This window comes from Nannospalax galili, unplaced genomic scaffold (assembly GCF_000622305.1).
Source record: "Nannospalax galili isolate Female #2095 unplaced genomic scaffold, S.galili_v1.0 scaffold332, whole genome shotgun sequence".
In the NCBI taxonomy this organism is placed as follows: domain Eukaryota; kingdom Metazoa; phylum Chordata; class Mammalia; order Rodentia; family Spalacidae; genus Nannospalax; species Nannospalax galili.
This window is the reverse complement of record NW_008333794.1, coordinates 2,842,775-2,855,381: the sequence shown is the minus strand read 5'-3', so window position 1 is coordinate 2,855,381 and position 12,607 is coordinate 2,842,775. Positions and strand designations below refer to the sequence as shown.

The following is a 12,607-nucleotide window of genomic DNA, read 5'->3' as shown; positions in this document are numbered from 1 at the left end:
GTCATTAAACTAAATAGCTTCTGTACAGCAAAATAAATAAATAAATAAATAAAAAATAAAATCAAAAGAGTAAAGAGAAAACTCACAGAATGTGAAAAAATCTTCACCAGTGACACATCGACAGAGGTTTCACATCCAGAATACATAAAAACCTCAAAAAACAAATAATTGAGAAACCAAATGACCCAATTAAAAGATGGGCTAAAGATCTAAACAGAGAGTTCTCAAAAGAAGAAATAAAGATGGCTATGAAACATCTTAAAAGATGTTCAACATCACTAGTAATTAGGGAAATGCAAATTAAAACCACTTTAAGATTTCATCTTACCCCAGTCAGACTGGCTAAGATCGAGAGAACAAAAAATACCAAATGCTGGAAAGGATGTGGGGAAAGGGGAACACTCATCCACTGCTGACGGGACTGCAAGCTTGTTCAGCCCCTATGGAAAACAGTATGTATAACTCTTAAAAAACTACAAATGGCTGGGCATGGTGGTGCACGCCTTTAATCCCAGCACTCAGGAGGCAGAGGCAGGTGGATCTCTGTTGAGTTCAAGGCCAGTCTGGTCTACAGAGTGAGTTCCAGGACAGCTGGAGTTACAGGGAGACCTTGTCTCAAAAAAATCAAAAAAAAAAAAAAAACCAAAAAAACAAAAACAAAAACCCCAAAACCAAAAAAACCCCACTACAAATGAACCTACCATTTGACCCAGTTATACCAACTCCTTGGCATATACTCAAAGAACTCATCCTATTGCAGAGACACTTGTACATCCATGTTTATTGCTGCTCTTTTCACAATAGCTAAGAGATGGAAGCAACCTAAGTGTCCCTCAACTGACGAGTGGATAATGAAAATGTGGTACATTTATACAATAGAGTATAAGAAAGATGAAATTATGAAATCTGCAGGTCAATGGATGAACTAGAAAACTAGAAACTGTTATACTAAGTAACACAAACTCAGAAAACAAAAACAAAAACAAAAAATGACGTATGTTCTCCCTCATATGTAGATCCTAGCACCAAATCCTGATAAGTGATTATGTATCTAGACATAACCAGGATAATGAAAAGGAACTGGGGAAGTAAAGGAAAAGAAAGAATCTGAAAGAGAGGAACAGTAGGTAACAGGCATTAATAAGTATGGATAAAAATGGGGTTATTTTAAGGGGAGGGGGAAGGGAAGTTATACAAGGAACCTAGGGGAAAGAAGGAGCTCAAGAGAGGTGGGACCATAGGAGAAGGCTATTAAGGGAGAAATGGAAAAAATGGGGGCACCTTAAAAGGGGAAACCACGGTGGAAGGGTCAGACAATTCAAGAGATAAACAATACCAGGGGGAACCATATTAGTTCAACAACCTGACAAATTATACATATAACTAGGTCAAAGAATATATGTCTCTAGGCAAGGTTTATCTGAGAATGTTTGATTTTTGCCCAATCTTTATCTACATGGCACATGGTAATTAAAAGTACCAGACTGGTGGAATTAACCTTCTTGGATGTTTAACAGCCATACTTTGAGGCCTATACTAATTTGCTCAGAGGGACATAAAGGATAGGTTTTTGCTCCTTGCCCTCCTAGGTCGACTAAATTCCAGGGAACTATGAACATCTCTCAAAATGTCCTGCAACTGTGGTGAGTTACCTGTCTTCTTGATCAAGGAGGCCGTGGAGACCCCACCAGATGGACTTGAACCAGAGTCCAGTCTACAAAGAGGAGGGTCAACACAGAGGAATCATTTCCTCCATGCTTCCAAGTGAAGCCAGCCATGGTCGAGCAGGACCTTTGACTTATCTTCACACAGAAGGAACTGGTAAAAGAAAGGAGCTAGGGGCTCCTCCCAAGCCCATGTGACCCCTGAGGAACAGATCCTCAAATGACCTTAAGAGTAAAAATAAATTGGTTTATCTGGGCCAATTGTAGGGTCTTAAACACCCAAAAGGAACATACAACCAAAGATTAAAGGGGTCAATATAATTTTTTAAGAGTCCATATGTATAGCTAAAGGCTACATAACAAGAATCAATGCCACACAGGAGGTAACTTCCTTTGGTTATTGGCCAGGGTGGCCCAAAAGACTCCCAGGGAGTAACCCAGCCTAGAACTGGGAAAATGAAGAGCAGACCCCAATCTTATCTAAAGGAATATTGACAACTGATTGCTGCTAGATGAGGAATAGCTGATCTTCCTAAAACAAGGCTCACTAGATAGGCTGACTAGATTCAGTGGATGGACAAGCACTGGGGAATGGATGGGAGCACCAACAACACAGTTGACAGTTAACAGGGATGACAGGGTATATGGGCTCCAGTGGGGGAGGGGGAGGCTCTTGGAGGGTGCCATTTGGGAAGTGGGTATATAGATGAATAAGATTGTTTGGGATGTTCTGTATGATACACATACACAAAAAAAATCAACAAATGATGACATATTTGAGGAGGAAGCATAAAATTTTACTTCATGTTAATTAATAGAGGTGATAAACATTACCACTGAAATCTACCTGATGACTTTATATCCATACTCAGGTGCCAAGGATCTGAGTGTAACTGACTATGACTAGTAATAATCGAATACACAGAGATTAGAGACACATGTGCAAACATCTAAGCGTTAGTAACATTAAAAATGAGCCCTTCTGTAGGAAACAGAATATTTTAAAATGAAATGGAGATCTTTTTTAAAGGTTAAAAACTCATTCAATTTTATGACTTACAGGATCTATACTGAGTTCAATATTGTATAACTGTATTAATTCAACTGTGAACCTAAAAATTTACAGCCACTTTTGAAAGAGATGGATACTTGCTCTGGAAATTGTTATTGACTATGTTAATGCTGTAATGAAATGCTTCTCCTAATCATGTGGTTATTAAATTAAAAAATTCAATAATAAAAAAAATGTTTTGTTCCACCCACATCAATGTTTTTTTCAAATCTGAACAGGTGGTTACACAGGTGCATCAAAACCTGGACTGATGCTGAGGACAGAGGTGCCTTTCATTCCTTCAGCTTCTCTCAGTAAGAAGGTGCCCACAGCATATATGTGCATGTAGCTTCAGCCACCCCCTTCCACACACAGCAATGCAGCCATCACCAGCTTATATTCTGAGTGCTTTATATGCATTTTACAAAGGAGACGGAAGCACAGAGAAGCTGTTTGCTCAAGAGGTCAAATTAGCAAGTAGGTGACTATCAAGCTTTCCTGTGTTTACAATTAGACTTTTTTCTTCTGTTACTCAATTGCTCAATGGGCTTTGGTTCCCAAGTGTTTTAGTTTGCAATTTATAGAAATGGAGAGAAAACAAAGTCCTGCCAAGCCTTTCTTTTTTCTCTCTCATGAAGACTTCGGCTATATTTTCCCTCATGTCCTAATTTCTTCATTGTTATTTCTACAAACATTTCACGGACATGAAATAGAACCTGGTAAATTGCTTTTATTTATAACCCCATCGTCAAACATCCTTCAGAGCTTCATTTTCAGATGAACTAAATTGGTCACTTTCAATAGAGCTAGGTTTATTCATCCAGTTCTCTTAGATGTCCATCAGGTTTTCCTTTACATTATCTGTTAAGTTTTCAAAATAAATATTCATAGATATGTTCAGAAGGTTTCTAGCTCTGCTGTGGGTTATGCATGCAGAGCAACCAAAGAAGAGAAATCTCTGCTGTCCTCCTTTCCCTTGCATTCTACCTTTCCACACTCACATCAGTTCTTTGGGATGTCATTTTACTCCCTCACTGATGGTCTTCCCACACGTTTCATAAGGGTGTCCTTCATTTAGACAGCAAGTAGTTTGGCTTTGCTCCTTGACTTGTTCAGTCTTTGTCTCCTGGAAAGGCAGTTAGAGTTGTGACACAGATGCCTGATTTTGGTAACATGTGCCTTGCTGTTCGCTGTCCCTTCTAATGAGCACCACACTTGCTTTTCCTTTTCCTACCCTTAGAGCCACTTACAGCTCTGGAGTTAATTCATGTTTTAAAAGCCCATTTTAAAAAAGTTTATTATTTTTATTTCCTGTGTATGAGTGTATTGCCTGCATGCAGGTAGGTGTACCCATGTAGTGCAGTACCCACGAAGGTCAGAAGAAGGCATCAGATTCCCCTGGAAGTGCAGTCACGAATAGTTGTTAGCTGCTATGTGGGTGCTGAGAATTGAACCTGGGTCCTCTGCAACAACCAGTGCTCTTAACTGCTGAGTCACCTATCCAGTCCCTCAAAGCCTATTTTGAGCTGGGGGGTGATGTCACATGTTTCTAGTCCTGATGCTCTGAAGGCAGAGGCAAGAGGATTGCTAAAATTTGAGGTCAGGTCAGCCTGGCTATACTAGTTGAGTTCTAGGCCAGCTAGGGCTACACAGAAAAATCTCAAAAAAAAAAAAAATAAAAAAAGTAGCTAAAAAGTTTCAAGAATAAAAATGGAAGCCAAGCCTGATGGTGCAGGCTTAAGAGACTGAGGGAAGGAATATCTAAGTTCAAGGTTTGCTTGGGCTACAGAGTGAGTTCAAGGCCAGCCTGAGCAACTTAACAAGACCCTGATCTCAGGAAAAAAGAAAAAAGAATGAAGTGGGCTGGGGCTGTAGCTCAGTGGTAGAGGGCATGCTTAGTAGGGTCCTAGGTTCAGACCCTACTAATGACCTTCCCTCCCTAAGGATATTATTACGTTGGAAGAGGCTTGGGCTAGTCTGCTGGGACCTCAGTGCCTGAGATGAAGACAGGAACTCCTATCTATCAATACTCAATGGCAACACAAGCAGAGTGGCCTTGGATTTCAGACTGCACATTTCTAACACACACAGCTTGCTCTTAGCCTTGACAGCAATGATTTTTTTTTTTTGCCTGTGTGTTAAAGTTCTGGTTCCATCAACAGCTACACTGTGACTTTGGTCTCACACTTACTAGTCTACAATCCCCCAATCACAATTTCAAAATAAAAACAACTCAGAAACCTAAATTTTCCCTTCCAATGTGGTTCCAAATTAGTAGCAAAACCTGACCTGATGTGAGCTATTTAATCTGATTTGATCTCATGTATAGGAATACGTTTTGCTGTTAAGTACCAATATAGTAAAACAAGGAGTGTTAATGTACGGACAGTATTACCTTTCTAAAACCAGAAATATTCGGAATAGAAAACACAAACAGCTGGTACAGGTCAAAGTAATATTCATAAATATATTTCCTAGCACTGACCACTGAGAACCCAGTGCAAGAGGTCACTAGCAGCTAGCACAGTTTTGGACCTAGTTCTCAGCTGTAAATACTACCAGTTTCTAGTACAAGGACCCAGGGCTCTCTGGAGAAGCGGCTGACTGCAATCCCTACCAAGATGAACCTGGTCATGCCAGAAAGTAAGGAAATGCTCAAAGAATGTCAAGATAGGTGTGCCAAAAGAACACAGGAGTCCACCTGCAGTAGATACTCATGGCCACAACTGGGACACTCAGCAACAAAACAAATGCTAGTAATACCATGAGCAGGTACTAAACATAATCTAAGGGGCATACACCTCTGAGTACACATTGATGCAGGGAAGGCACAGGTGAGGGGGGAGGAAGAGCTCTTCTCTGTGAAGAACTCTAATTCATTAACACCTAAGGGACTAACAATCACCAGAAGAATACCATGGTAATTACCACAATACCACAGGCATTTACCACCAAGATTTCAATCTGTGGAAAACTTAATAAGAAACAGGGTATTTGTAGTACATGGTAAAGGGTTAGCCTCCTTGAGCTCCTGGGAGGTGACTAAGGCCCTAGAATGTCATGTCTGTAAGAATGTTCTTAGTTCCCTGGGTTTGGGCCATTTCAGAGAGCGAACACCAACAGTGTGATTAGAGTGAAGTCCTGGGTCACATAGTGCCTGCCTGACCCGTGGAGGGGCTGGTCCCACACAGCTGGGTCCCAGTGAGCACTGGGGATGGCATGCTTCTGGTGAGCTCCCCGGTCAGCAATGCTGTATGTTGTCAAGTGCTGGAAAAAGTCTACCCTGCCTCATCACATATAACCTCTCACGGACCCTGCTCTTGGTCTCATGCCGAGCCAGTTAGTCTGTCCTTTCACTGCATTAAACTATGAGCCTAAGAGTTTTTCCTGTACTGTGAATTACAGAGAATGATGGGTACACTTGGGGGCACACAACTGCAAAGTACCTACCTCAAGTTAAATATTTACGACTACAAGGAGAAAAATGGGATGTTTATAGTGTAGAAAGCTGGCCAACACCGCCTTTGCCAGCAATTTGTGTCAACATACCCGCCTCTGGCACAAGGCAGGAAGGAGGGCACCCCACCTTCAACTCTTAACAGACCTCAGTATAAACACAAGAAAACTTTAGGAAATGCATACAGAGGGACAGTCTGCAGAGTGAGGAACCATCCTCTTCAAAAGCATCATGGTAGGCAAGGGAGGGCTGAAGCCCCGACAAAGACTTGGAACCTGGGAAACCTGACAGCAGAGATCAACAGGGAGCCTGGTCCAGCCTGGGCAGAGAAGAGCCCCAGTGGACACCTAGTGAGTAAATCAAGTCCCTCAACCCCAAGGACTGTGACAGTACAAGCTGTCAGTTAACAGAATGTCCAGGACTATGGAAGATGCTGCCACAAGTGGAGTCTAGGTTATGAGTAGCACATCTGTGACAGAGGTGTGACAACACACATGGAATACTGCTATCTAAGGCAGCGAGTTTTCTGCCAAGTCTGAAATTATACTACGTGTTGGGGGGAAATATAGTTGGCCCCAAGGACTTCTTAAAGAGAGCCCCTCTTGGATGGTCATAGGATTTCAAGAACACTTTTCTCGGAGGACATGTGAGTATACAAGGTAAGCCTCTGCCCTTGTGGGGACATTTTCTTACTGTCTTTACACACAAAGTCTGAGTGCCTTGCAGAAGCCACAATATTATTTCCCTTAAAAGCCTATAAAATGTTTGGAACAATTAGTGCCTGAGAGCGTTTTGATGGTCATGAAAGATGCTCAGAAACCAAGTCTCACTGGGACCTGCCAGACTCAAGCATCCAGATTTTTTTGTATGAACTATACCTCAGGGTAACAGACTGAGAAGCTGCTCTGTAGACAAGTACCTCGCTAAACAATGAAAGGAGTGACAGAATCCATACCACCATCTCTGCAGACCCTAAGGAACAGCTGGGCTCTTTCAGCACCATGTCTAAGAATTTTACCAATTGCCTGCACCCCAAAAGAATCAATCAGATCAGGACTCAAGATGCAAGTACAGATTTATGGGAAACACGTAACAATGAGAGGAACTGCCTACTACGCCAGTGAGGCAAGCAAGAGCCATCTAGCACACCCAACAGGCCAGCCCACCAGCCTTCATCAAATGTGGGAGAGTCAAAGAGAGGAACCTAGGGAAGGGCAGCCACCCAAGCACAGCCCCTGAAGCCTCTGCCCTGACTCCTCAATGGTCTAATGCCAACAGGTATAAGAAGCATTTATGGTTGGGTATGGTGGCCACATGCCTTTAATCCCATCACTCATGAGGCAGAGGCAGGAAGCTCTCTGTCAGATAGAGGCCAGCCTGGTCTACAGAGTGAATTCCATGCTACCTGGGGTTACAGGGAGACCCTGTCTCAAGAAAGAAACATTTATGGCATTTGAGAAAATAGAAAACCCAAATATTTGTTAGACACTGGTATTAAGGAAACACTGTCAATTTTAAATGAAGTGATAATGTGTGGCTATAATTTTTTTAAATGTCCTTAATTTTAAGAAGATAATACTGAGAGCCATAACTGAGTGACTGTCTCTATGGTATCACCCGACACGATGAATAGAGCACTTTCTACCTCAATGTTTGCAGTGCTCCCTTTCCTTCAAGTCCACAATTATCTACTAGCTCCAGTGAAGGCATCTGGCTTCCCTCATGAACTCTGCTTAGTATGTGGTCAATTTTTTCTACAGACTTCCACTGCCCCTTTCTTCTGTTTTCCGGAGAGTTCTACACTGGCCTCTTGAACCACAGAGGCATCCTTCCTAAGTCATAAGCACAACTCTCCTAATAAGAAAGTATTTGCTTAAAGAAAACCAATTAACAGAAAAGTTATTTTAAATAAGAAGCTATGATATTAATAACAGAAAGAAAACTGCATCCTTGATCCTACAAACACATTTAAAAATAAACCTTAAATATAAAAGATAAATGGAGTACACAAATAAGGAAAGAATTCTATGTTAAAAAAGGATTTATTAACTTCCTTTAAGTACTGTATCCTATGATTCCATGTTCAGAAGGCATGGCACACAAAGACCATAAATTACCATGTCTTAATTGGTCTGTGTGTTTTTGCTTCTTTTTAATCCAAGGTGAGTTGCTGATTATTAGAGATTTCAGTCTAATTAAATCAGAGGCTACTGTGTGCAGGCTGGGTCCACACACTGCTGCCCTTACAGACAGTAGCAGACCCACCCAGGGCTCCACACTGTGGGGTTGGGGCTGGCAGCCATTCATAGGCCACCTTCTGCTTTCTTGACTCCTGGCCTGCTCTGCCCATCTACTCAACAGCCAGCTTTCCAGGGAACTGACACTATTCTGGTGTTCTGTTGTTTTTTTTTTTTTTTCCCCCCAGACAGTTTTTCCCTATAGCCCCAGCTGGCCTAGAACTTGCTATGTACAATAGCCTGGCCTTGATCTCACAGAGATCTGCCTTCCTCTGCCTCCCAAGTGCTGGTATTAAGGCCATGTGCCCATACACCAGCAATGAACACTGTCTGAACCTGACTTTTCCAGGGTCTTTTTAGATCAGCAAAGCATGCTCAAACATGCTGGGACTTAGTTACTATCTGTTTTTTAAGATCACAGAAAACTAAGGAATTGATAAAAGGGCATTTTAAACATAAAAGACAAAGAACACAGAAGCATCTGTTCTGTGTGCTTCCTCTGCCCGTGGCTGTGACACAAGAGACGTCAGCCTCTTGTGCACTGGCACTGCAGCACACTCGGCCTCACCTGCATCGCTCCCAGTTCCTTTCTGCTTTATTTTCTTGACTAGTTGAATGGCCCGGTAATCAGTTCTTGCTGAGCCCCCACTTTCCTGGGACCAAAGAAAAGTGTGTCAGTCGCTTGGTCTAAATAGCAAAGAAAGGTAGCAAGGAACTACAGAAGCCCTAGATCTGCTTCTGGAATGCCTCAGAGAGCAGTGAGCTCGCCAGTCTCCAACAAAGACACACAGGAAACTGCACGCTCCAGTGAGCATAGAGAAGGACAATGTACATACTTCATTATCTGGAGAAGCAAAGTTCATTCCGACAGTCTAAATGTACTAAGTATTTTACTCAGAGCCTGTTATGTGTTACATACCTCCTGGTTCCTAAAACACCCAGCCTTTCCCCATGCCAGTGTTATATCACAGCAAACATGGGTAGGGCTGACAGCAAGCATCACGCCAAGACATATACCAAAACAGGAAGTATGTCACTGAACTTAGCAAGCTTACTGACAGCCAGGGAAATAGTATTTAAACAGGAAATGTGCACATTTATGAACATTTTATAAGAAAAAGTTTCATACCTAAAACTATGAAGAGGAAAGGAAAGCAGCCTTCTACAGCTCACAGCACACTGAAAACAGCTCACAGCACACCAAAACCCATTCACCACACACCATTAGCACTGAGCAGTGAGGGAGTCCAACACCACACAGTAGCAAGAAAATGAACAAGGCTCTCACTGGCTCCTCCACCTCTGCCTACAGGTAGGCTCTGGAGATGGAGCAAGGCAAGGAGCACCAGGGAACCGATTTCCTACTGGCTCTGACCTGTGGCTACTTCCAATTCCTGTTCAGTCATCTGTTGCTCTTAGCAACTGCTATGGTAGCTGAAGCAAACTCTGGAAAGCCCAGCTTTGCCACCAAGTCAGACACCAGAAATGGAGACAGACTGGGCTTCCCCCATATTGAGAAATGCGAGTTGGCTCCAGTGAGAGGAGGCCTTCATACTTGATCCCAATTCAGAAGATTTAGTACCTTAGGCTGTAGTAAAATATGACATATGATTTTGAACATGATAAATGTCAAAACTAAAATTTAACCTGTGCCACAAGAAAGAAACATATAATCACTCTCATCATAGATTGAGGGAAGTCAGACTCTAAGAATCTTTAAGTTACTTTAGATTATATTAAAGATATAATTGATATAAAATACAATAACTGTCCAGCCTCAAAACTGGAAAAGTATCTTTATAATCCTTCAAGAATGAAGACTTATAAACCACTGTTTAGTTCTCATTAAAAAAGAGATCTTTTAGCATGGTTTTAAAGTTTCCATTAACCTTATTTAAAGATAATTTATGCTGTCATTCCTCTTCTAAAGACTTGTCATTACGTGAAAAGCACGAAGACAAAAAATTTCAATAGTATGAAATGCCTCAAGTTTTCTCAAGGTGGGAAAAAAAGCCCCCCCAAAACTGCCAAAAAATCACAGAACTCAAAAGAACCTTAGAAATCATGTAGCAAAATCCCCTTGTTTTAGAAATGACTGAGACTTAAGGCTCAGATAAGTGATTTGCCCAATGTTGTAAAAACAGCAATTCCAGACTCAAGATCAGATTCAGACTTCCAGACTATAGCCCAGGGTTCCATCTGTCCACTTGCAAACCAGAAAGAACTGTCTGCATAGAAAGGATTAATCCCAAGCATCCTCCAAGCTGAGTTAAGGGAAGTGAGTTAGTGGTGGTGACTGAATAGAACGCTTCATACCAAGTAGAGGTTGCCGGCACTGAGCTCTGAGTCCTTCTGAGTCCCGGGCCTCTCAGCAGGGCTGGACAGCACCGACTGGGGTAGCCCTTGGCTTTCTTCTTGCCCCTGGACCACATCTGGGATAGGAGGCAAGTCTTGTTCTACCTTGATTGGAGCCAGCAGTTCTGAGACACTGGTGGGTTCTTGGGAGGTGCTTGAGGAGGTTAGTGTAGTGTCAGGTACTGTGGTGTCAGGTGCTGTGAAATTACTGCTGGGGGTCAAGGCAGGGGGGTCTTGACCCAAGTTCCTCACTGGCAGAGCCACCAGACAGTCTACTGTTCCTGAGCTCATGGCCTGCGTATCATCTGCACTGAAGCTGCCTTGCTGCAGGACTGCAGCTGATGTCCCGAGAACAAGAGGCCCATCTAAACTTGGAGGAATATCACCATGGGCCACTAGAACCAGGGGGTCCATGGGCCCTAAGGAGTTATTAGCAGGGAGGTTCCCTCCCAGAGAGGAGCTCACAGAAGTGACGTCAATGGTCAGGATCCCAGAATTCAGTGTTTCATCTGATCCACCTGTCGAACTGCTACTGTTGGCAGGTGTCTCAGAGAAGAGTGCTGCTAGATCTATGTTGGTGAGCTCGCTTTGGCCTGGGCTACTCAGTTCACTGCTGGGTGTGAGAGAACTTGGAGCTTCCAATTGAGGTACCAGATCTGCAAAAGCAATGGATATTCTAGTTATGATCTTGTAAGACTAAGAAATCTTCCTTCTGCTCAAGATGTTGCAGGCAACCCCTTGAAGCAACATATCCTTTTGCTGGACCCTGCTGCTGGGTCACACACACTGGGACTCACTGCTGCACAAGGTGAACAACAGACACCAAAGGAAGGGATGGTGTGATGACAGACATCTAGATCTCAAGTCCTCAAGCTGTCCTGCTTCAAACCCTGCCCTTTCTTCTATGCTCTGGGCAGATGCATGTAACTCAAGACACTGGGTCTGACAGGTGCTCTGAAGACATGTTCTCCCACACTTACTGCAGCTTCCCAACTGCCCTAGTGCCTAAAGCATGGGAAGGGGCTCTCTGATGCTGTTTCTCCCACATTGACTATTTGCTAACCATGAATTCATACTTTCTAAGGATGAAGGCCAGGTCAGAGTACACACTGCACTTTTAACAATCGTATGAAAGAGATCTAGACAAAAGGCAAAAAAAAAAAAAAAAAAAAAAAAAAAAAAAAAAAAAAAAAAAAAAAAAAAAAAAAAAAAAAACCAGAAGACCAAGTTCAGACTCTAACTTTAGTTGTCACATCACAAGTTTCTTCAAAAAATATCTTAGTACCAAGGAAACATTCTGAAAGGAAATGGAAGTGGTTCTTTTTAGAAGCTGAAATTGGGAAACTATTACTTTTTCAAAATTAAAAATCATTGTGAGGATTTTGCTCCTTGTGGAAAGAGTGACTGTAGTGTGAACAGATACCATTTTTTTTTTTCTAAATCTCCTTTTTAGCAAGTTAATTCCACAAACATCAACTGAAGAAACTGGTGTGAATGGATACACGTGAATAAAACTACCAACTAAATGTGCACACATAGCACAGATGCTAAGGATCAGGGCTCTGGAAGGTGAACAACCTCAGTTCGGATCCTGACTGGTGCACTTCCTATCAGTGCGACCTTGGCAAGTCTTTCTGCATATTGAGCAGTGGCAGGACCACTGTGAGGGTGGAACACAAGCTAACAGTCATTAGATGTCCCCAAGGATCCTCTACTCCTGACAATGGGCAGGAGGAATGACATAGAAGTCAGTCAGTACACCATAAACATGAGCTTGCTAAGCGGGCCTCACACCTAGCTGGAGTGAGGAAACTCTTAAGTAACCTGAATTAGCTAACTTAGG

At 42.4% G+C, this 12,607-nt stretch overlaps 1 protein-coding gene across 5 annotated transcripts in view; it reads right to left on the bottom strand.

Annotated features, from left to right (window-relative positions):
- The window catches only part of Zxdc (ZXD family zinc finger C), a 40,245-nt gene that overhangs the window by 18,314 nt on the left and 9,324 nt on the right, over nucleotides 1-12,607 (bottom strand). For 4 of the 5 annotated variants that reach the window (XM_029561336.1, XM_008828583.3, XM_029561335.1 and 1 more), the window contains exons 6-7: nucleotides 10,726-11,420; nucleotides 8,978-9,062 (exon numbers count right to left, since the gene is read on the bottom strand). In XM_029561336.1, coding sequence (XP_029417196.1) covers nucleotides 8,978-9,062; nucleotides 10,726-11,420 — 780 coding nt within the window. The remainder of the gene's footprint in view (nucleotides 1-8,977; nucleotides 9,063-10,725; nucleotides 11,421-12,607) is intronic. The other variant, XM_029561337.1, reaches the window with a different exon arrangement.